The sequence below is a fragment of the Aspergillus ibericus genome, assembly GCF_003184845.1.
Source record: "Aspergillus ibericus CBS 121593 unplaced genomic scaffold BO80scaffold_43, whole genome shotgun sequence".
Classification (NCBI taxonomy): Eukaryota; Fungi; Ascomycota; class Eurotiomycetes; order Eurotiales; family Aspergillaceae; genus Aspergillus; species Aspergillus ibericus.
The window spans coordinates 281,018-303,995 of record NW_020292141.1 but is presented as its reverse complement, the minus strand read 5'-3'; the positions used below and the strand labels follow the sequence as shown (position 1 = coordinate 303,995).

Below are 22,978 nucleotides of genomic sequence, written 5' to 3'. Positions count from 1 at the left end.
CCCCCAAAACACCCACTGGTCCGACCACACAACCCCCCACACAATCCTCATAATCTCCCAACCCACCAACCAACACTGCGCCGTAGTCGGCGGCATCATGGCCCAACGAATGAAACGCCGCAACGTCGCGGGGGTGGTTGTCTCCGGACGAGTGCGCGATATGGCCGAACTACGAGCTTCCGGGTTACCTATCTGGGCGAAGGGCGTTTCGACGGTCGGGAGCGCGGCGGAGACGGTGACGGGGGGGTTTGGTGGGGGGGTGGATTTTGGGGGGGTGGTGGTTAGGCCTGTACGTGCTTTTTCTTTATTTTTTTCTTTTGTTTGGTTGTTTGGGGGGGGATAGGATGGGATGGGCTAATGGGTATAGGGCGATATCATCTTCTGTGATCCGGAGGAAGGGGTGGTGGCGATTCCGAGGGAGTTGTTGGATCGGGTGTTGGAGGTGATGCCGAAGTTGGTGGCTATGGATGAGAGGGTCAAGGAGGGGGTTGCGCGGGGGATGTCGGTGTTTGAGGCGTTTAGGGAGTTTAGGACCAAGATTTAGGAGTCATACTTGAGTAGGGAGTGTTGGGGCTGGGTGGACTGTATAGGTATAGGATCAATTTCGTGGTATATACTGTACTGTGAGAATACATCGCTCAGAAAGAAATCTAGATCACATTCTAGCCACTACTCCGCCACCCACACGGCGGCCATGCCCATTCCTGTCCCCACGCACATACTGCTCACGCCGATCTTCTTGTTCGTCCGCTTCAGCTCCGTCAGTAGCGTGCTGACCTGTCGAGAGCCTGTGCAGCCCAGCGGGTGGCCGAATGCGATCGCGCCACCCTTGGGGTTGATCTTCTCTTGGGGCAGGCCCAGCTCGTTGATACACCACACGCACTGCGATGCGAATGCCTCGTTGATCTCGTAGATGTCCACATCATCCTTGGTGATGCCCGCCTTCTCCAGCGCCACCGGAATCGCCTTCCACGGGCCAATGCCCATGAGCAGCGGCTTGACACCGACCACGCTGGCAGTCACGTACTTGCCGATGATCTTCTGGCCGAGGCGCTCTGCCGTGGAGCGCTTCATCAGCAGTACTGCGGCCGCGCCGTCGGAGATCTGAGAGGCATTGCCGGCGTGGATGGACCCGTCCTTGGCAAAGGCAGGACGGATCTTGCCCAAGGACTCGGCGGTCTGGCCGTCGCGGATGCCATCGTCCGCCTTGACTGTGATGGTCTGTTCTTCGCCCGTCTTGGGGTTGGTCCATTTGACCTCCAGAGGGACGATCTCCTCGTTGAAGAGACCGGCCTTCTGGGCCTTGACGGCCTTTTGGTACGACGAGGCAGCGAAGGAGTCTTGAGCGGCACGAGTGATCTTGCGGTCCTTGGCCATCTGCTCGGACAAGACCCCCATGGGGACCTTGCAGTTGGCTGATTCAGGGTGGCTCTCCAGAAGCTCGGAGAACTCGGTCACGGCACCAGGGCTTGCTCGTCAGATTATGCCTGGGAACGGGGTGGTGGGGGGACTTACCCATATTGAGAGGACATGCTTTCAACACCCGCACCGATACCAACATCAATCATACCAGACTTCACCGCATTGGCAACATCGACAATCGCCTGGAGACCGCTGGAGCACTGACGGTTGAGACTCTTGACGGCAGTCGACTCGGGGAAGCCCGCCACCAGGGCGGCAGCCCGGAACTCTGTCGCACCACCACCAGGGGGAAGAACCGAGCCGACGGAGATATCGTTCACCAGGCTGGGATCGATACCGCTGCGGTCGATGACAGCCTTGAATACACCAGCTAGCAAGTCCGCGGCAGCCGTGTCCTTGAAACCACCGCGTCCACCCTTGGTCAGGGCCGTGCGCAGAGCGCAGGTCACAACAATATCATCGGGGTGCTTTTCGGTGAGGGCATCGACTCCCTTCTTGCCGCCAGGGCCGAAGTGGGAGGCCACCTGAGAAAGACGCTGCTGGGCTGTTGACCGTGAGTACGAGATACTTGCTCGGAGCTAGAATCTAGGGTAAGCTTACCAGAAGACATGATGACGTCAATAGGGTTTATTATAAGGAAGCGGGGGTGACAAGAGTATCTCCGGTAAATACAAAGCTGACGAGCGATGAAAGCAGAGACTCCTTTCTTATAAGAATCCGGGGCGACGTGGAGAAGGCGACCAGTTAATGCGGGCTGCTGCCCCCATGGACCGAGGCACCCGCATCATCGTTGTTCCGCGGGCGGGTCACGGGATTGCCGCCAGAGGAAGCATTTCATGTGAAGATGGATGCAGTCGCATGTGCTGTATACGTCACGGGTCAGCTGGGACCAGCCAGCTGATTAGTGATCATCACATGCTCATACTTACTATAGTATGTAGTGAAGATCTTACACAGTATCCCTAGGCAGGTCTGATCAGCAAAGGCACTCTTCTGCATGGTTGAACTAGCTATATATCCTATTCACATATCTTGTACCTGTACCTATCCATACTATTAACGTTCCAAGTATAGTACCAACAACCTATCCCAAATCAAATCCCATAGTGAAGCATCCAAGATGAAAAGAAAATAACAAGAAAGAAAATTACATATCCCGTTGCAAAGACCATGCCATACGGAGTACTATCTACTCCGTACAATCGGTGTCTCCACCAGCGGAATCGCAATCGGGCTAGTCTCTCCGGGCGGAATTCCACCCGACAACTTTTTCTCCGCATCTCACCACCACTACCACAACATACCAGCCAGACAACCAGACAGACAGCCAAACCAATCCAATGGCGATACCACTCCTCTCCCGCCGGCTCCCCTCTCTCCTCCACTCCGCCCCTTTACCAGCCCGCCCATCATGGCTATCTTTCAACCTCCACCTCAACCAATATAACCCAATTCAGCTCTCACAAGTACGCCCCATCCACCCTCTCCAATCGCCCATACCTTCCCCCCCTCCCTCCCCCCAAACCACCACCACACCAATTCTCCAACTCTACGCACCTCAAACTAACCCACTGCCTTTAACGGAAATCAGACCCGCCCCCTAACCACAACCACCCCCCTCCAAACCTCCCCCTTCCGCCTCACCTCCAACAACACCCCTAACGACACCGAATACCACAACCCAAACGAATACTACAGCCCTTACAAACCCAAACGCCAATGGCCACCCGACATGTCGAAACTCTCCCCGAAACATCAATTCCGCCTCGAACGGAAATATCGTCGTCGGGCGGCGTTGAAATACGCCCGCCCGAAGTGGACCAAGGCGACGAAGTTGGTGCAGTGGGGGGCTATTGGGTGTATGTTTTCTTTCTTTTTCTTTTCCTTTTTTTTTCTTGAAGGGGGGGGGGGTTGTTTTGTGTGTGGGGCAAGGGTATAGGATGACATGGGCTGCTGGGGAGGGTATGGATGGAGACTGGAAGTATTGCTAACAGTGGTGTGTGTGTGTGGATAGTTGTTTTGGTATATGCCATGCTGTTTATGGAGTGGGATGAGCGGGGAAGTCCGTTTGATGAGGTAAGTTGGGTTCTTCTGGGTGGTTCTACACAGCTGCTGACGGGCTAGATTCGGCGGACTTTCTTTGCCGGTGTCAAAGGGGCCTTTTCGACGCCGCCGCCGCCCGGTCCGGTCCGGAGAGCAGCAGACGAGTCATCTCGGGAATAGACGAGTCTATCGACATCTCTTGAGCAAGCAGTGGATGTTATTACCCTACGGAAATAGACCAGCAATCTGTACAACACCTATGATTGAATATAATGACAGCGAAGCAATGCTCCGTAACTAACTAAGCATCTGCCACGCGGGCTGCTATAACGCGTCTGTCCAAAAAGAATGATCGGCCTGACATGCAATCAAAGAACGTCAATATCGTAGGTCGGGCCCGTGCCGTCGTGATTCGTTTCGCCGTCGCCGTCAAGTGACGGATAGATGCTCCCAAACACCTCGGAAATGCCAACGCCGTCCATCCCGAATCCAAGTCAGAGTGATGAGTAACGAATAGACAAAAACAGCAACACAAACCAGTAATCTTCATAACGCCGTGTCCACGTCGCGACTAGAGACGCCATCACCGTCCGGGTGAGTCCAGCGGTGTCCAGTGAAAGCTTCCTCCAACGCACGCGCATATCTACAGCCAATTGCCCAGGCCACTGTTGCCTTGAGCTACCCCGCTACCCGGAACATCCAGCGCAAGTTCCAGCTTGGGAGGCGGTTCGTCCAACACTCCCTTCCTGGGGCTTCCAGGCGTCTTGATCGGGGACTTCGTCGGCGATCCAGGCTCGGGCCGGGGAGGCCCTTCGCGGACCGATACGTAGGGCCACCCATCGTCCACGGCCGCAGCAACCCATGTCTTCAGGCAGTCATGCACCGACGAGTAAAACTTCTCCTTGCACGTTCTCATAGTGCCGCCCATGACCTTCTCGAATCCCGACGCGCGGAACTCAGCACGCAGCTGGTTGCGCTCTTCGACCGTCGGCAAGGACGCCACCAGGCCGTTCAAGAGGTCCAGATGCGCAGCCAGATAGTTGGTGGCATCCCACTCAACGCCCCCGACATATGGAGCGGCGGGCACTGGAGGCCGGGGGGCAGGAAAATGACGCTCCCGGAACGTCGTGCCAGGCTTACCATCTCTCAAAATGGGGACCACATTCAAATGGTGCAGGAAGATCCAGAACACTTCTTTGGTCACATTGGTAATCTCCTTGCACCAGATGCGGTAGGGCCGCGATTGGTATATGTTGGCGATAAAACTCAGCGGTTGGCTCTCCTCCGGGGGCACCGGGTCGCGCAGGTAGGATAAAATCCGGGAAGCACGCCTGGCTGCCATCTCATCGGATGATACCGTGGAGAGCTGCGTGAACAGGAGATTCATGATGATCCCGCGGGTGGTATACTCGCTGGGTCCCTTCTTCTCTTCATCGAATAGCATTTTCAGCAGTGCAGGAAACAGTTGGTCTTCGATGTTGGTGAGGTGTTGGAGCGCGATGGACGTCGTGCAAAGAGCTTTCAAACACAACAAGGTCTCGTGAAGTAAGTTATCTTCATGCTCTTCCCTGCGAATCATGAGCCATGGTCTCAATCGTGTGTTCGGCTGACTTACCTCCATTCGACCTTCATGATTCTGTAGAGCAGCTGCACAACCTCATCCATGCCACCATCCGCAATGAAAGTGTCAACCCAGCTGACCGTTTCATTTCGGAGGAGGAGCCGAAGTTTGTGCATCTTCCCGATCTCGACCATTTCTGGTTTCTGGATCTCTCGCAGATAATGAACAAAGTCCGACGGATCAGCGGCAGTGTCGCAAGCAGTCGCGGCAAGGGAAGTCGTGGAAGCGGACGGCGTTCCGGTCCTGGAGAACCCTGTGGGCTGCGAATAGTCAGCGGATTTGGGGCGTCTGTAAAAGCTCCCGCTGTCGGGGCGCTGTTTTTTGGGCGATGAGTTGCCTTTGGAGAACGTAAAGCCCCGACTGCGGGATCGAGAGCGCGATCCTTTGCTGTCTTGGCCCTGTCTCTCCTCCTTTGGCTCCTTCTTTCGTCCCCGACGGCCAGTACTATCGGTTGCACTAGCACTCGCGCTGTGCGGCGTCGTGTTCTCAGCTCGATCCTTCCGGATGAAGTCGGCTTTGATGTTGGTATCCAAAGACCTCATCTTATCCCTCATATTATGAGGGATGTTTCGCGCATCCTGTTACCTGATCAGTCTGGGTCGTTGAGGCCGGTTCAGATATACTCACCAGGAGCTTTTCAAACTCGCTTTCTAGATCCTTGGGATTCATGCGTTTTTGCAGCTCGACTTGCTGCTCTTTCGCATTGAATGCCGAGATTGCTGCTTGAACACGGGAGACCCTTTTCGGGCTTTGTTCCGGCCTGGCCTCCACCGGGGGATGGTATTCCGGCCGGGACAATGCCCGAGGTCTTCCCTGCTTCTTCGATGGAGAATTGGGTGGATGAACCGGGGCCGGCTTGTTCGACGACATACCCTCTATAGGATCCATGAGTTCCTTCACCTTGCGGTTGCCCGCGAGATAGTCCGATTTCGGTCGAGGTTTCGGGTCTCCGCGTGTTCTGAGGGACGGTCCGTAGTCGTAGAAATTGCGCTGGAGCGCTGGACCGTACTCTCTTGGGGTGTAGAGGGAGACCTCTTCCTGCAGCGTCCGAGGCTTGTGCGGAGACCCGGTAAGTTCAGATTGGTCGTGGTACGGTGTCGTGTATTGGCCCCAAGCCGGGGAGGGCATGCTGTCGACAGGATCCGATGGGCTGCGGTTCTCTTTATCCCTGGCACCTTTCGAATTTTCTGCTTTTCTTCCGCGTTGGGATCGTTTCAGGATGGCCGAGAGACTGTTGGCCGACTTTGCTTTCTTCGGTTTAAAGTTGGCCGTGTCGTCATCCGGTATCTCATCCGACTTGTCCTTGCGTTCCATGTAGCTCTTCAAAGATTTCAGTGAGACAGCGCTTTTGGTCTTCTTGTGGAGAGTATGTTTCCCTTGCTTTCCAGGTGATCGCTGGGTTGAACTAACGTCTGCTGCATCCCGGTTGGGGGCTATTTCTGCCAGTGGCTGTTGATCCGCAGTGGTGTAGGGCCCATCGACGGGAGGCGCGAATGGGTTGCCACGAGGCTGACCTTTATCGATGCCCCGGGGGGCCAGGACATCATCCGCAGAGGACGTCCGTTTGTGAGCCTTGGAGGACCAAATCGCCCGCAGGACGGAGGGCTTCGTAGGGGTACGGGTGGAGTCGTCAAAGATGCTCGGGGGTTGCATGCTGGGAGCCATGTCTTATCGCCTTTAGCCCGAAACTGATTAGGAAGCCACATGCCATATTAGCATCCGAGGAGAGTCATGGAGGAATGAACGGGTAGGCGCAGGCGACTCACGGTGAAAGTGCTCCAGCGCAGAGAGATCGAGCACCAGCGAAGAATACGAAAGTCCGAGAGTTCTATGCCAGGCAGGACAACAAGGACTTGGAACAAGAGAATACAGACAACATTGATGAAGGGCAATCAAGAGAACAAGCGAGGCCAAAAATGTAACAAGAGAAGAGAAGACCAATACGAAGGAACAGAAACACAGCAGCAACAGCAGACACCAGCGTCAACCTCAGGTGGGTAGACCGGGAATTTGAAGCCTTCCAAAGGTCAAAGACGGACAGGAGCCGTAAGCATTCCCCCACTGCATAGCCTAGTCCGCCAACGCCGTTGCCAAACGGCTGGAGATGGGAGCACCGCAGTGAAGCGGAGGGTGTAAACACGGTGCGGGCAGGGAGGTTGCTGGGGGCAACCACCCTGCCGGTCGCGCCGGGCGGCGCATCCCCCGTCATGATCGTCTATCTATCAATCAATCCATCACTCCATCAATCAATCACTGTCGTTCCTTTTGCCTCCGTGTCCAGCCCGTCCAGACAACATCCGATCACCCGTCATGATGTGCTGGAACCCGTTGTGATGGAAATTGAGGTCGATGTCATAGTGGAGGAGTGGATGCCATGGATCCGGTCCTTTGCCGGACAATCATGACCCGCTCGGATTCAAGATGGTGAGACTTATCACTTGAGAGGTATGAAATGATGGCGGATGGCCAGCCACATAGGCTGGGTAGATCCTAATCCTACTGTGTCCCTGGGTGAGACGAGTTCTGGCTGCTGTCGTCATTGTGTTGGCTAGACACCTGTCAACCTTCATTCTGATGGTGAACTCTGTTGTTGGCAGATGACAGTGGACGGGGCAGTCACTGAATTGGGCATAGTGCCCCTGCTGATATCCTCCGGAGTATCAAGTTACCCTGTCACTCATGATGATTCTTCCCTCCACTACCATCATTTAGATTCATAGTTTCTTTCGTGATCACTGAAAGAAATTGATACAGGAGACGGAAGGTCTAGACAAGAGAACCTGTAGGCTCATGGTCACTTCAACCCCGTTCTTCACTAGAAAGGTAGACATCCTATAGCTAAGGACCCATGACTGGAGGATGCTCCCGGTTCTAAAGGATCGGGGATCGGCTGAATAATTCAAACAAATTCCCTGCTGATGAAGAGTGCATAACGTCAAATGACCTGTTGAATCAATCTACATGGCACATACTACGGAGTACAACATACTGTGTAGTACACACGCGGGATGAACTAAGCCCAAAGCAGAAAGAATGCCCACAATCCATTCGCAGTCCCAAACCGCCCCTATCGATTATCGAGATACGAGATACGGAGTACTAGTATATAGTTAATCTTCTAGCTCTTCCATCATCACCTAGATAGGGGTCCGAATAGCTCTGTAATTGCCGCTAGAGAGGCTTGACGAATCCGCCCAGCTTGGCGCATGAAGTTCCGGAAGGGGGTCGAATCGGAGGGAGGCTCAGCCTTGCAGCCGATCGTCTGGCGCAAGGGAGGACGAGGGCGCATCACGGGACTCCAGGAAGGACTGACTTGGCCCTCGATAGCTTTGTCTGTTGGTAACCGCTTCAACCATCTTTATCGCGGGTTCATTTCTTACCCCCCGTTTCCCATGGGGTACCCATGCAGAGAGAGATGGATGCTGGCGCCGACTTGCTGTGTCACGGAATGGCCGCGAACATGATGGTGCCTAGAACTGCGTTTAGCAGGTCTCGGCGGCCCAGGTAGGCCACACCTCACCGTGAACAGCCTCAGGGCCGCATGCCGTCATGCCTACCAAAATCTGTTCTTCCCCCTCCCCCTCATGCTCTCGACTTGACTGAACTGCTGCTGGTCTCAACTTCGAGATCCACCCCTCATCCGGACGCCTTACGCGCACCCATTGCACTCGATCTGTCAACTTCTCCCGACCCTTTCCCGGTTTCACAGGTGGACGTGTCTCCAGCGACCACCGCAATCGGGCAGTTTCGGGCAGTCTTCCCCGCAGGGTCCTTGAGTCCTGGACTGAACTTCCGAGGTGGCGTTGCCTAATTATTCCGACCGTGCAAAAAACCATATCTATATCGCAATTGTCTCACTGAAGGACTGCTCAACCCGCCATGAATTGCCCTTCGCGAACCGATGATACTCTCGAGCACCCGGGCTGGAACCAGAATCCGCCCGCGCTGAATGGCGACATTACCACCCGAAACGATTTCAACGGCATCGCCAATTCCAAGGTGCATCGGAGGCATGCGTCAGGAGGAAGTGGAGAGCCAGGTGAAGGGATTATGGCCATGAATCACAGACCGAATAGTCTAGATGGCAACGAGCCCGAGATGGAGAAGAAGACCCCGGGCGAAGTGGTCGCTGCCACTTCCCGGGATCAATCGCCTGGGAGGAGCAGCGGATCACCTCGCCGTCCTTTCAATACAACAACTTTGTCTTTCTTTCTCCGTCTTGCTCAGACTGTCAAGAAATTTGGTCGCTTCGTGGGCCCCGGATTCCTAATCGCCGTAGCTTACATTGACCCGGGGAACTACTCCACCGATGTCTCCGCAGGCGCAGAGTTCCGCTATGCTCTGCTGTTCATCGTGTTGGTCTCCAACTTGTTTGCCATCTTCCTCCAATCGCTGTGCATTAAGCTCGGCACAGTGACGGGGCTTAATTTGGCAGAGAACTGCAGGGAGCATCTACCCAGGTGGCTGACCCTCATCCTGTATGCTTTTGCGGAGGCTGCCATTGTGGCAACCGACATCGCGGAGGTACTGCTGCTCTCACTCCTCTCCGTCTGCATGCAATCGTTGCAATCGTTAACATGCCTTCCCAGGTTATCGGATCTGCAATCTCGCTTAATCTCCTCCTGAAAATCCCCCTCGTGGCCGGATGCGCAATCACCCTGGCCGATGTTCTTTTCATTCTGATCTTCTATAGGCCGAATGGCGCCATGTGGGGGTTGCGTCTATTTGAATTCTTCGTCATGCTTCTAGTCCTGGGAGTTGTGATATGCTTTTGCATTCAGCTCGCTCTTATCAAGGAGCAATCGGTTGGCGATGTGTTCCGGGGCTACCTGCCTTCGTCCGCCATAGTGCAATCCGAAGGGTAGGTGATGCCCTGCCTGTGTTGTCGAAGTGGCCGCACTCACAAATGTGCTCCTAGTTTGTACCAAAGCTGTGGAATTCTCGGTGCGACAGTGATGCCTCACTCCATGTTCCTCGGAAGCGGGGTGGTCCAATCGCGCCTGAAGGAATTCGACGTTACGCAAGGCTACGTGGATCCGTCTGTCTGTCTTGGGAGCACTGGCGGAGAAGTTGAATACAGGCCTTCCATCCAGGCCATCCGGGGATGTTTAAAGTATTCCATCATCGAGCTTACCTTGTCCCTCTTCACATTCGCCCTCTTTGTCAACAGCGCCATTCTCATCGTCGCCGGTGCCTCCTTGTACGGAACGTCGGGGGCTGATAGTGCAGACCTCTGGGGCATTTACAATCTTCTTTGTAGCTCCATCGCCCCTGCTGCAGGACTTATATTTGCACTGGCCCTTCTCCTTTCAGGAATCTCCGCTGGCATCGTCTGTACTATGGCGGGCCAGATGGTAAGCGAGGGAATGCTGAACTGGAGCATGAGACCTTGGCTCCGCCGACTCATTACGCGATCGATTAGCATCATCCCTAGCATAATCATTGCAGGAGCGGTCGGTAAGGAGGGATTGGATAAGACGCTAAACGCCAGCCAAGTGGTGTTGAGTGTTATCCTCCCATTCGTCTCCGCCCCCCTAGTCTACTTTACCTGTCGCAACCGTTACATGACCGTCCCGACCGATAGGAACTTCAGTGGTGAGGATTCCTCGCCAGAAGGGGTCAAGATGAGAAATAACTGGTTTGTTACTGGCATTGCTATCGTTGTGTGGGTAATCATTGCCGTCATGAACGTGGCTTTGCTTGTCCTTGTTGGGCTAGGCAAGGCCTGAGCACGTGGACCGGGAGACCCCATCTTCTCGGAATATTCGCTGGAATGTGCATCGCCTTGATTTCTCAGGGTGGCACGAAACAGACAATCTAGAGTCGCAGGAACCAACAAACAAAGGGGTAAAGAGTGGGCAAAACAAGGCAAGAAAGGAGTGTAGACTGAATATGACTTAATCGACCAGTTAAGGAAAGCTAGCAAGAAATACCAACTCCGATGCCACCATGATTGAACTCCTTAATCATATCCTCGTAGAGTAACTAGCCCAGGCCACCCGCAGGTTCCTTGACCTTGGTCTGCTCTGGCGGTTCGTCAATGAACTGAGGCGGTGCCACCTCATCTTGCAGGAAGCTAGGCACGCTATCGCCCATGGAACTTTCCATCATAGTCTCCTCGCCCAGCGCCTCCAATTCCGCATCGAGTTCCGCTTCATCCACATCCTCAGGCACGTCATACGCCCGCGATATACTTTCCTGAATCTCATTCCCCACGTCCATCAAGTCGGCCATCTCATCCTGCAGCCGCTCAATCTTGTCAATATCGATCTGACCATACTGCTTCTTGAGGGTCTTGGTGGTCGTCTTCATAGCATCAACCGTAGTCATCACATTCTTCAAATTATCCTGCATCATGCCCGCTTGTTCCATATTCCACGACTGCTGAGACAACTGATCCCGCTGAGCCTCGTACTGTTTGCGCCGCTGGAGCACCTTCAGCGCCTTCTGCCGTAATGCGGTTTTGCCCGGTCCGTCGCGCATCTTGGAGATCTTGGATTGATAGGTCGAGAGTTCCGAGTTCAGAGCCGCCAACTTGACGTCAATGCTGGAGATGCGAGTTTCCACCTGTCGTAAACCGGCGGGACGTTAATCATGCGGGGTCAGGCGGATAGGGACGATATCGATTCGGAGGGTTGGGCAACAAGATGACGCTGAACTCACATTGGAAATGGCCCCATCCAACGTGGGCTTGGGTGCCGTATTCTTGGTCCCGAATAACCGGTTCATTTTGGCATGCGGGAAACGGTGAGGGGAAGAAGTGCTTGTGAGAAGCTGGAGTCCGAACGGTCACTCAACTGGGGGGTGTTGTAGTATGGGCTAGCGGCCGCGGTCTCGCCGCCTTGGGATACCAGTTGGGGTAGACACTAGGCAGATATCTTGGGCTGCGAGGTTACGCGCAAACGGAGACCTGATGGGTTGAAAATGCAGTTAAGTAAGAAGCACTGAGGAATATTCTAGTAACTATATAGGCCTATACAACTCCAAGGTGAGCGTTATCGGTTTGCGCCAGAAGCTCAGGCGGCTACCTAAAGTTGATCCACGTGACAGGTTACAATACAGCTCGGTCAGATAGCACCCAAGGCGGTAAGGCGTGGTAATGGGGACGATACCGCTATTCCCCGTACTAGTAGTCTCTAGTCGGCGCAGTGCTGCAAAGTCCCTAAAGTAAGCTGATGGATATGATAAGACGATTTTCCGGCCTGATTCCGGGCAGCGACTTGATTGTCCCGATGATCAAATCCAGACTGGGCGGTTCTCTCCTCACCTGATCAGAGGCAGATGAGCCGGTGTGACGGAGTACGGGGTAATGACTGCAATGGTGATCTGCTTACTGGATCCAGGCTAACCGACCACGAGGTTGGTTTGGTCCCATTCACATTAACCGTCAGATGAATGATTTGTGCCTGGTAGCATGGTCTGTCTGGCTGGAATATCCAAGGATGCTCTTTGACATTCACGGAGTGTAGGGACGCCGTGATGCTCCGCCTTACATACCCAAACCATACTGCTGAAGTGGCCCAAACTTCAGTCAGACGAAACATACAGTGTACCCAGTACTTGTATCTGTGCACTAGCGGGTGTGGTCAGTGCGGTACCTGATACTTGCCAGGCTTTTGCACCAGGCCTGCAAGGAGCAGGTAATAACCACTCGTGCGTCCTGAAGGCTCCGGGTGTTACGCGAACGTCTGGAGGGAAGCCTCATCATCATCGTCACCACCACCGTCTCGTCCTCCGCTTCTGGTCCCCATTGACTTTGCGGAAGAGGGCATCTGGTCCGGACATGTATACCATCTTTGCCCCGGATTATTAAGCGTCTGAACTAATCCACTTGCTGTTCCCAGAAGAGCCTGAAACCATCATTGCCCCCCTCTCCCTCGCGTATCTGGTTCCAAGTTCCCCGCCGTCGCTCCTCGGGCTTGTTGGGTATTTCCGCCTGGCTCGTTTATCATCACCTCCAGGGATCAGACTTGCCGACCGATCCAGACACAGCCGCCAGCGCACCACAGTCAACGTGATTCTGCGACGGTTAGCCCGTGATTCGGACTCTTGGGCATCTTGTGGATCGTCAATTATTCTTCCTCCATCCGACGGACTGGTTTCGCCTGTGCAGCGCTGGGCTGACAAAGTGATTATCCTGCTCGTGGGTCGCTTCAGCCCCCAACAAGGACTCTGCTCTTGTTTCGCTTTCGTTGTCACTCCCTCCGGTCGTGAAAGGTACGTGGTCTGAACCTCCCTTTCCCTGGTCCTTGCCGGGGTTTGGACAATGCACACTGCAGCTGCTGCTACTGTCATCCCCTAAGCCCATCATCTGCCGCCAGCCTAGGCTCTTCCTGACAGTCTCCGACTTCCCGAAGAGCCCACCCCTGATGATCCTTCGCCATCTTCAACATTCTTGTTCTATAACACTTGAGGCGCATGCAATCGTACTAACTGGTTCATTTCGCGCACGCAGCGCTTGGTCGCTCTGACCCGATTTATCTTGCCTATCATTCTCTTACGCCTCTTGTCCCGGGACGATTGGAATATACCGACTCAGCCTTTCCGGACTTTGTTTCGATATATGATTCCGTACCGGCCGACCATTGCATACTGGCACTCTGCATGAGACTCATCTGCTAGACCCCTCCCCCCTCCCCCCGCTTACTACGCTTTTGTATCATACGCTGCTCACCGTAACGACGTTCCGGCGACGATCTGCGATCAAAAGTGCTCGTGCTACCGTGATCCTTTTCCATGACTCTTTTCGCCCAGTTATATAATCCATCATGTTTTGGCGTTTCGGAGGATATGCAAGTATCTCCACCATCGATACCCTACTAGACAAGCCCGATGTCACCCTTGAGGAGCTGCTGGATGAGTCTGAGCTCATCCAAGAGCTCAAACAAAATAATACGAAGCTCATAGAATTCTTACGAGAAGATAATGTCTTAAAACGGCTGATGGATTACGTTACCGCACCTAGTCTGGTGAATGACGATGACGAAGACGACGACCATGAGAGAAATGCCGCGCAGACAAGCAAAGAGGGTTCGGAAGAGGTCAAAGGGGGAGACCCCCTCAAGGATTTATTGGATCCCGAGGATCTGGAACGGGCGGAGAAGGATCGCATGAAGCGTGCCTACGTTGCGTGCGAGGTCCTGTCGTCAGAGACATGGTCGATATTGGAATCCATTCTGCTGAATCCCGGCCATCTACGAGACTTCTGGGGATTCCTGAGGCGCTCGCCACCATTGGACTCGGCCCAAGCGAGTTATTTTACGAAAGTGAACGAAACGTTATTCGACAAGAAAACAAGTGACATGTTAGAGCTTTTCAAGTCAATGGAGGGAATTGTACCGGCAATTCTGCAGCACGTTGACAATCCCATGGTCATGGACTTGCTGCTCAAAATCATTAGTTTGGAGAAGGTGGAAGGTGGACATGGCATTGTTGATGTAAGTGGGAGTTGATCGGTTTGTGTTGCGATTTATGCTGATAATTGCCCGCAGTGGTTGAAATCACAAGACCTCATCCCTACCCTTCTGTCATTTCTATCGCCGGACCACCCCGCCTCTGTGCAGACATCGGCTGGAGATTTTCTCAAAGCCATCATCACCATATCGGCAAACGCAACACAGAATGACCAATCCTGCATTGGTCCCAATAGCCTCACTCGTCAGTTGGTTTCCACGCCGTGCGTGGAAAGCCTCATCAAGGCCATGCTGCAAGGCGGGAACCCTTTGACGGTTGGTGTTGGCATTGTCATAGAAGTCATTCGGAAGAACAACTCCGACTACGACCCCGATAACATCAATGGTCCGGATTCACTACCCACGACCTACGACCCTATCTACCTTGGTAACCTGCTTCGACTCTTTGCCAAGCACATACCGGACTTTATGGCGCTGATTCAAAGCTCCAAGCACACGGTGAACGACGGGGGCAAGGTGAGGAGTGTGGAGAGAGGCAAGCTGAATTCGGCGTGGGGTGCGAAGATCGAGCCCCTTGGTTTTGACCGATTCAAGACGTGCGAACTGATGGCCGAACTACTACATTGCAGTAATATGGGTCTATTGAACGAGCCTGGAAGTGACGAGTACGTGCGACAGCGTGATGCTGAGCGTGAAAGGCTGATGAAGGAGGGTGTATTCAACTCTCACCGAGAAGAGACGTCCGCTTTTGATGGTAATGACTCTACAGTGGACTTCGTAAATGGATCTGTCATCGGCTATGGCTCCCCAGAAGGCTCTAGGGTGCTAGAGGTCGCAAACACGGGCGAAGAAAGCTTCGAGGACGTCAGCTCATCGGGAGTTCTTGTCGACAAGGAAAAGGACGCCGAGGTTAAAGACACGACCAGTCCTGAGTCAAAGCCTGAGCCTGCACCTTCACAACAGCCGTTGACCGAAACATCGGGACAGGCTGCAAATGATACGTTAGAAAATGGCTCTCACGACCAAGATACAAATGCTTCCGGCGGGGATCAAACATATTCACCTTCTGATCCTGTGTCAGCTACTGCGTCAGGATTGGCGGAAGTCAGCCTGGATGGCAGCCAGACGGCTGAAGCATCATCTGCACAGGAGACTTCTGACATTCCTGAGGATAAGACCACAACGCCTTCACCATCCGAAACGGTGCAGGCTCCTGTGGATCAACAAACTCAGCAACAGAGCTCCTCGGCGCCTGATACTGCTGGCCAGGTCGGCGATGCTTCCAGCTCAGCCCAATCTGCTCCGGGGTCCGCGCACACCCAGCAAGACGAAGGTGACGTCCAGCGTCAGCTGCATCCAGATGTTCAGGTCGATTCAAATGGTAAACCCGTCGTTGGTGATTATCTCAAGATCATGTTCGTTGAGAATCGGGTGGTGCCAACCATCCTAGTAAGTTCTGTGTTAGAGTTCCGTCTGCCGAAATTTCCTAACTGTTTATCTCCAGGACTTCTTCTTCCGTTTCCCCTGGAACAACTTCCTGCACAATGTTGTTTACGATGTTGTCCAACAAGTGTTTAATGGTCCCATGGAGCGCGGCTATAATCGCATGCTGGCGATAGACGTGTTTGAGACCGGCCGCATAACCCAGAGCATTGTTGAAGGCCAAAAGCGAAGCGACGAAACGCAGCGAACCAAACAGATCCGACTGGGGTACATGGGTCATTTGACCCTGATTGCTGAAGAGGTTGTGAAGTTCAGCGAACGGCACCCGCCCGAGTTACTCTCCCCCACGGTCATGGAGAATGTGCTCAACCCGGAGTGGATCGACTATGTTGAGCAAACGCTTTCTGAAACCCGGGAGCGTGACAACGCCATTCTTGGTGGGGTGCGCCCCGACATGTCGATTGGTCATCGCCAGGGCATGCTCAATTCCGGCCAAAGCGTCAACACGTCGTCAGCGCTCGCCGATGCCGGGTTAAACGGCTCGGTTGGGGGCTCGGGCTTCCAGGGCTTTGACATGATGAACCAGGGAAGCGTTTCCGGCGGGGCTTTCGGGCTTAGCGGCGGTAATTCCCTGCTGAGTGGCTTCGCAAGCTCAAGCGACGACGACGAGGATGAAGAAATGGAAGACCAAGATGATAGGAATCTGGCCGAGCATTCTGCTGAAGGTGGCTCTGACAATGTGGGTGATCACCTTTTCACTGATGTCGATATGCGCGATGCGTGACCCGATCCCTGCGATCCCTCTTTTCCCTACCCCTTTCCCTACTTCTACGGCTATCTTTTCATCATCTGGGACACCCTGTGTTGGTTTATCTTCTTTGATTCGGGCCTTGGGCTGGTATACATCGCATGCTACGGCTGGGATAACGCATGATGGACGAGGGGAGTGACGGAGGTCGAGAAGGGCCTTGCACATAGAGCGTTTGGCTGGCAGCGCTTTTCCATACGTATGAAGTCATTCAAAGAACTCCAACTCCCCGCTATCATGTGGCCACCCCTGGAACTAAGCATGTGCCCGCGAGTCACACCAGTAGTCCTCTGGCTTGCCGCCTCGGTGCTGACGTCGGCCTTATGTGTATTTCCACTTGCGCATTGTTCTGGAGGTGATGTTCCGAGGGTCTTAGTCACGTACTAACTCGATGGTAATAGGCCTCGACCAACTCCACCAGCCAGCCAATCCCGATTCTTCCCCCGCCCCCTGCTCCGATGAGCCACGGTCCATCTCGAGCACGGCGACAACTTGCTGCCCGGCTGGCTGCCCACAAACAGCAGGCCGCCGACAACACCGAGGGGGGTGAGGATGCGAATCGGGAACAGTCCAACGACCATGACCTGCAATGGCCCACCAATCCGTTTGTGATTGCCGGGTTGGACGAGGACGCCGATGGCACCAACTCGCCTGCTAGCGCTGCTTTCCCATCGACCGATTTCCCTCATCCCAGCAAGGATGAGCCTTTCTCATCGCCTACCTTCCCCGACTCCGGCTTCAGTCCTCCTGACTCGTTCTCCACGAATTCCTCCGACGATGACGGCGAAGGTAGACCGGAGGGCGCACGACGCAAGGACCGGGTTCCTCTGGAGGTCGATGAGGAGGACGACGACATGGGGGAAATGGTCGGGCCTTCGCTCGACGCGGGCATGATGGACTCTGATGAAGAAGATGAGGCGATCATGAACGAGTCCTTGGGGTATCCGGACATTGGATCGGGACGTTACCGAAGCTTCCGCCGATCCCGGATCGGCGTCTCTCCGTTCGGTGAGGATGAAGACGACAGTAGTGACGGGGAGGATGACGGGCTCGTTGAGATCCTCGTGCCGGGGCGCAAGGCTTCGACGTCGTCCACGTCTTCCCACTAGTTTGCATGATGCTTGATGTCCCTTTCTGTTATGTACGCAACGTTTTCCCTTTGGCGGTGGTTTGATTGTGTCTCGGCCTGTTCAATTTTGGATTAGTTCAATTCCCATGATGTACACTATTTGACTGCATGACATTTTGTATATGCCTTGTGCGATGGACGACCAGAGTCGGTGACCATCCGAATTGCTCGGATCGTAGGAATGAATGCACGAGGGCGGCCGGGAAAGTGGGACGCCGCATCGATTCCGCCGCTGCTGCCAAACCCACTTTTCCCTCTGCAACTTCATCGCCCTGCCAGTACCAAGAAAGTCGCGGGACTGGTGCAGTCGCAGGGAATTCCTGTGTCATTCAGTATTTCGTCTCCGGAGCATCTTTTCTAAAAAGATGGCCAGCGCGACGCCGAGTCTCCCGATGTAAGCTTTTTTCCCCATCTCCGCGATGACGTTTTCGGGTCACGAATTTGTTGCTTCGATGCATATGCTTCCTTGGATATGGCGGACTCGTTCCAGTCAACACTGTTTGTGCCCTGCGTCTTCATGTTGCCCCTTTTGCTCTATGCTCCTCCTTCAAGCCAGTAAATGAGGGTACTTGTACCGCACCAGTGATGCTGTCCCGCAAACATGATATCGCTGGAGCCATGGGCCTCTCAATCACATCCATATGCCCAATAACAACCACGTGCACAATTTATCATGCAAGCTCAATATCTGACCAGTCCCAGGCCCAGTGACGATGACAGCCTACAAATCTACTTTGAGCTGCTAAATTGGGTGGTCAGCAATGGCGGCCACCTCCACGACAGCGTGCAAATAGCCAAGGACGAAAGCCGCGGCGTGCATCTTCAAGTCAAGAGGGACTGGAAGGATGGCGTCCCCAATGACACGCACATCATTAAGACTCCGTTAGCTACAACCATGTCCTACTTCAATGTCATGGATCACTCTTCTGCTGCGGAGGACAGCGGCGCACTCATCGCTTTCTCAGCTCATGGTCTTCATTTTCCACAGGCGTTTGTTGACGCTGTCGGACCTAAGGAAGCGACGATATTCTTCCTCATTGGTCAGTATCTGCGTGGCACAGAGGGCTTCTGGTACCCGTACATCCGGACGCTGCCTCAGCCGGGTTCTTTGACAACTCCTCCGTACTATGAGGGGGAGGATTTGCAATGGTTGAATGGTACGAGCTTGTTGTCGGCTAGGGAGCAGAGGATGAGTCTTCTGAAGGAGAAGTACGAAAAGGGGTCCGTCGAGTTACGTCAGGCTGGATTCCAGAGTGCTGAGGAATATACATGGTGAGTTAAAAAGGCGCTACCTACCATTTGGTGTTCTATCGATGGCATTGACACCGAAGATTCGATCGTAGGGACCTCTACCTCTGGGCAGCATCGATGTTCATTTCGCGTGCTTTTTCCGCAAAGGTGATGTCTGGGGTGTTTCCTGAAAAGGAGCTGTCGGAGGAGAATTTCGCTGTTCTTCTTCCCCTCATTGACATGGGGAACCATCGGCCGTTGGCCAAGGTGGAGTGGCGAGCTGGCAAAGATGATGTCGCCTTTGTCGTCCTGGAGGATGTGACGGCAGGCCAGGAAATCAGTAACAATTATGGACCCCGGAATAACGAGCAGCGTAGGTGTCTATCTCGAACACCGCTTCTCAACTAGCAGCTGACGCAGTTAGTAATGATGAACTACGGTTTCTGCATACCGGGAAACCCCTGCGACCATCGGATTGTCAGTCTACGGGCACCGCCTGGAAGTCCACTTCAAGTCGCAAAGGCCCATCAGGTGCAGATGCACCCTGAGCTGGCCGGCGAAACGGAGGACCACTACTACGTGTTCAACGTCTTCTATCCCCTGCTTGCCCCTGAAATGTCAATGGAACATTCTATCTTTTCGCCTGCCTTGCTCGACGCTGTCTCGGTCCTGGCCGCGAACAACCGAGAGCTAGAGACACTTGAAATCACGAGCCAAGGAATCAAGATCCCCAGCGGCTACGGAAACTCGCGGGCCCTCCTTGCGGCCTTGAGCCAGGTTATCATTGAGCTCATCACGCATGCTGCGAAACTGAGAGCTTCAGGAGAGGACCTTCAGACCCCGACGAACCTCAAACAGATTCACGCGAAACTCTACCGGGATAGTCAAATCATGCTGTCCGAGACCGCCCTCGTCATTGCAGCATGGACTCTGAACCGTGCGCGGCAGCACAACTTCACCGGAAACTGGGACGAGACTAAGCGGCTCCTTGGGGCACATATGGGCCAAATCCCTGCTGGCAAGTTCCCGGACGAGGTGTTTTCTCGGCTACAAGTGCGCATCTTGGAGCGGCAGTCGCTGCTTAAGAGCAACGGGGAGTTGTTCACCTTGGGGGAACTGCCCGACCTTCTTCCTGCTGAGATGCGTCAATCTTGCAAGGCCTGCTTCCAGGATATCTTGTCGATTTCTGAAAATGCGATTCCCATGCTGAGTGGAAGTGGTGGGTCGTCGCCCTTTGCTTTCCCGATGTTCCTCTGTCTGGTCGTGGCAGTCTACACGGCCAGCCAATCTGCAGGTTCAGAGGGAGTGCAACTACCGTCTAGGCTTTCTCGATGGGCAAGCTTCCTCCTCGAGAACTACCCGCCGCCGCCGAATGACGTGGCCTGGGCAGTCGAGGACGAGGATGACGAGCACATGCTGGGCCTCTTTGACGATGTTTTGGAGCAGATGCGCACCCAGAATGCCGGCGTGTTTACCAAACTGGCCCCGTACACGGGCGACTGGCAGAAAGATGACTGGTGGCTGTCGCCCAACTGGTTGCGATGGGGATGGATGATTGGGGAGCAGGAGTGCGTGCAGATTCCCGTGGATCCGCTGCGGTTGTTGGCGGCGGGCAGGGGGGGGCAGGTGCGGCTGTCGACGGAGACGTATCTGTATGTTCCGGGGGAGGAGTACTAGCTAGCATACATAGTCGAGTAGAGGCGAAATGATACACCTCATGAAGTGATGATTTAGTGAAGTGTTGATAGATTAGTCAGCCGCATCAGGTGACCCACCCGCAGCCAATCAGCACCGGGGGAAAGGCGGATATTCAGCAAGCGCAGGAATTGCCGGACCGGGCAGCTCAAACCACGAACTCCACGGCTGCTTGTCCCATCACCAGATCTCCAACCCTCCTTCTCGCCCCCTCCCCTCTCCTCCCCAAGCCATTGGGCCAGCGTTCAACATGATATCCCGAGCGGCGGCTCCCTCGTCTTCCCCTCTCGCCACCCTCTCCTCCCGCTCCCTCCGTGCCCAGGCCCCGGCTGCCCGTACCTTCGCGACAGTCCAGGACAACGCCCCCCCCGTCCGGCATCATGGCGGTCTGAAGGACCAGGATCGCATCTTCACCAACCTTTACGGACACCATGGAGCCGACCTCAAGTCGGCGATGAAGTATGGCGACTGGTACAAGACCAAGGATATCGTCCTCAAGGGCCATGACTGGGTAGGCTGCCCCTTCTCCGGTCCATTGGACCTGCTGGACACCATGGGAAGGATTCCATGCTGACTCGATGCTGTTCTGAACATCTAGCTCATCTCCGAGCTCAAGGCCTCTGGCCTTCGTGGTCGTGGTGGTGCCGGTTTCCCCTCCGGTCTCAAATACGTAAGTGACCCCCACGGAGGCTGTTGATGACATAGCCAGTGCTTGGCCCCAGTCTGACGTTCAATTGGCGCGGTGTAGTCCTTCATGAACTTCAAGGACTGGGACAAGGACCCCAGGCCCCGTTACCTGGTCGTCAACGCCGATGAGGGTGAGCCCGGAACCTGCAAGGACCGTGAGATCATGCGCAAGGACCCCCAGAAGCTTATCGAAGGTTGTCTCGTCGTCGGCCGTGCCATGAACGCCAACGCCGCCTACATCTACATCCGTGGTGAATTCTACCACGAAGCCACCGTCCTCCAGCGTGCGATCAACGAGGCCTACGCGGCCGGTCTGATCGGCAAGAACGCCTGCGGCACCGGCTACGACTTTGACGTCTACATCCACCGCGGTATGGGCGCCTACGTCTGCGGTGAGGAGACCTCCCTCATCGAGTCCATCGAAGGCAAGGCTGGCAAGCCCCGTCTCAAGCCCCCGTTCCCCGCTGCCGTTGGTCTGTTCGGCTGCCCCAGTACCGTCACCAACGTCGAGACCGTCGCGGTCACCCCCACCATCATGCGTCGTGGCGCCAGCTGGTTCTCGTCCTTCGGCCGTGAGCGCAACGCAGGTACCAAGCTGTTCTGTATCTCCGGTCACGTCAACAACCCCTGCACGGTCGAGGAGGAGATGTCCATCTCCCTGCGCGAGCTGATTGACCGTCACTGTGGTGGTGTCCGTGGTGGCTGGGACAACCTGCTCGCCGTCATCCCCGGTGGATCATCGACCCCCGTCCTCCCCAAGAACATCTGTGACGACCAGCTCATGGACTTTGACGCCCTGAAGGACTCCCAGAGTGGTCTCGGTACCGCGGCCGTCATCGTCATGGACAAGTCGACCGACATTGTCCGCGCCATCTCCCGTCTGTCGACCTTCTACAAGCACGAGAGTTGCGGTCAGTGCACTCCCTGCCGTGAGGGCAGCAAGTGGACCATGCAGATGATGCAGCGTATGGAGAAGGGCCAGGCCCGCGAGCGCGAGATCGACATGCTCCAGGAGCTGACCAAGCAGGTCGAGGGGCACACGATCTGCGCTCTGGGTGAGGCCTTTGCCTGGCCCATCCAGGGTCTGATCCGTCACTTCCGTCCCGAACTGGAGGCCCGGATCCGGGAGTACTCGAAGGAGGTTGGTGGGAACGGACCGTATGCTGGTGGGTGGCACCCGGAGGCCCGGGCTGAGGGCAAGCTGATTTCTCCTGGCATGTAATCATACCTTGTGTTGACTCGGGGAAGAAAAGACCATCTGCCAAATCTTGATGCCTAGAGGGAGTGCTTTTTACCCAATATTTCTTTATATCTTACGTGTCGTGTTAGGTTCGATCATGTACAGTCCGGTAGCAATTCATTTTCTGTTTAGCAGTAGCAGTCACCCGTAAACGAGTCACATCCAGCCACTATCTCCAATTTCCAATTCTCGATTCCCCACCCGAACACTAGCCAATTTCTACCCAAAGAGATCAAGGGAATCAAGC

General features: G+C 54.7%; 11 protein-coding genes across 11 annotated transcripts; 6 read left to right on the top strand and 5 right to left on the bottom strand.

The window, feature by feature from the left end:
- Window positions 1-544, top strand: BO80DRAFT_363479 (RraA family protein; the record flags this gene model as incomplete). The annotated part of the gene is made up of 2 exons (XM_025716106.1): window positions 1-289; window positions 368-544. Coding segments are annotated over 2 exons (466 nt in total), but the record flags the coding sequence as incomplete, so codon positions are not given.
- Window positions 545-580: 36 nt separating this feature from the next.
- BO80DRAFT_428123 (3-ketoacyl-coA thiolase peroxisomal A precursor) lies at window positions 581-2,078 on the bottom strand. Its single transcript, XM_025720178.1, has 3 exons — window positions 2,023-2,078; window positions 1,516-1,966; window positions 581-1,468 (listed from the first exon to the last, which is right to left on the bottom strand). The coding sequence occupies exons 1-3, from the start codon at window positions 2,030-2,032 to the stop codon at window positions 670-672; spliced, it is 1,260 nt and encodes a 419-aa protein (XP_025571984.1). The 5' UTR covers window positions 2,033-2,078; the 3' UTR covers window positions 581-669.
- A 531-nt stretch (window positions 2,079-2,609) lies between these two features.
- Window positions 2,610-3,845, top strand: BO80DRAFT_389406 (uncharacterized protein). The gene is made up of 4 exons (XM_025717114.1): window positions 2,610-2,888; window positions 3,014-3,281; window positions 3,437-3,498; window positions 3,547-3,845. The coding sequence occupies exons 1-4, from the start codon at window positions 2,763-2,765 to the stop codon at window positions 3,643-3,645; spliced, it is 555 nt and encodes a 184-aa protein (XP_025571983.1). The 5' UTR covers window positions 2,610-2,762; the 3' UTR covers window positions 3,646-3,845.
- Window positions 3,846-4,108: 263 nt separating this feature from the next.
- On the bottom strand, window positions 4,109-6,751 carry BO80DRAFT_437695 (uncharacterized protein; the record flags this gene model as incomplete). Its single annotated transcript, XM_025721011.1, has 3 exons — window positions 4,109-5,033; window positions 5,081-5,664; window positions 5,714-6,751. 3 exons carry the CDS (start codon window positions 6,749-6,751, stop codon window positions 4,109-4,111), a joined length of 2,547 nt encoding a protein of 848 aa, XP_025571982.1.
- An 82-nt stretch (window positions 6,752-6,833) lies between these two features.
- BO80DRAFT_189020 (uncharacterized protein) lies at window positions 6,834-7,527 on the bottom strand. Its single transcript, XM_025714094.1, has one exon. It carries the CDS (start codon window positions 7,293-7,295, stop codon window positions 6,915-6,917), a length of 381 nt encoding a protein of 126 aa, XP_025571981.1. The 5' UTR covers window positions 7,296-7,527; the 3' UTR covers window positions 6,834-6,914.
- Window positions 7,528-8,965: 1,438 nt separating this feature from the next.
- Window positions 8,966-10,815, top strand: BO80DRAFT_363693 (NRAMP family metal ion transporter; the record flags this gene model as incomplete). The annotated part of the gene is made up of 3 exons (XM_025716115.1): window positions 8,966-9,610; window positions 9,676-9,947; window positions 10,005-10,815. The coding sequence occupies 3 exons, from the start codon at window positions 8,966-8,968 to the stop codon at window positions 10,813-10,815; spliced, it is 1,728 nt and encodes a 575-aa protein (XP_025571980.1).
- On the bottom strand, window positions 10,728-12,060 carry BO80DRAFT_428116 (putative SNF7 family protein (Cta1)). Its single transcript, XM_025720177.1, has 2 exons — window positions 11,750-12,060; window positions 10,728-11,653 (listed from the first exon to the last, which is right to left on the bottom strand). The coding sequence occupies exons 1-2, from the start codon at window positions 11,813-11,815 to the stop codon at window positions 11,072-11,074; spliced, it is 648 nt and encodes a 215-aa protein (XP_025571979.1). The 5' UTR covers window positions 11,816-12,060; the 3' UTR covers window positions 10,728-11,071.
- A 702-nt stretch (window positions 12,061-12,762) lies between these two features.
- Window positions 12,763-13,510, bottom strand: BO80DRAFT_188836 (uncharacterized protein). The gene has a single exon (XM_025714092.1). It carries the CDS (start codon window positions 13,379-13,381, stop codon window positions 12,896-12,898), a length of 486 nt encoding a protein of 161 aa, XP_025571978.1. The 5' UTR covers window positions 13,382-13,510; the 3' UTR covers window positions 12,763-12,895.
- Window positions 13,511-13,717: 207 nt separating this feature from the next.
- On the top strand, window positions 13,718-17,960 carry BO80DRAFT_188902 (SAPS family protein). The gene is made up of 4 exons (XM_025714093.1): window positions 13,718-14,523; window positions 14,578-15,948; window positions 16,004-16,681; window positions 17,152-17,960. Exons 1-4 carry the CDS (start codon window positions 13,855-13,857, stop codon window positions 17,857-17,859), a joined length of 3,426 nt encoding a protein of 1,141 aa, XP_025571977.1. The 5' UTR covers window positions 13,718-13,854; the 3' UTR covers window positions 17,860-17,960.
- A 193-nt stretch (window positions 17,961-18,153) lies between these two features.
- On the top strand, window positions 18,154-20,820 carry BO80DRAFT_428112 (SET domain protein). The gene is made up of 4 exons (XM_025720176.1): window positions 18,154-18,273; window positions 18,582-19,151; window positions 19,223-19,482; window positions 19,534-20,820. Exons 1-4 carry the CDS (start codon window positions 18,245-18,247, stop codon window positions 20,784-20,786), a joined length of 2,112 nt encoding a protein of 703 aa, XP_025571976.1. The 5' UTR covers window positions 18,154-18,244; the 3' UTR covers window positions 20,787-20,820.
- Window positions 20,821-21,034: 214 nt separating this feature from the next.
- Window positions 21,035-22,868, top strand: BO80DRAFT_428111 (NADH-quinone oxidoreductase subunit NuoF). The gene is made up of 3 exons (XM_025720175.1): window positions 21,035-21,315; window positions 21,403-21,474; window positions 21,553-22,868. The coding sequence occupies exons 1-3, from the start codon at window positions 21,055-21,057 to the stop codon at window positions 22,711-22,713; spliced, it is 1,494 nt and encodes a 497-aa protein (XP_025571975.1). The 5' UTR covers window positions 21,035-21,054; the 3' UTR covers window positions 22,714-22,868.
- The last annotated feature ends 110 nt before the right edge of the window (window positions 22,869-22,978 follow it).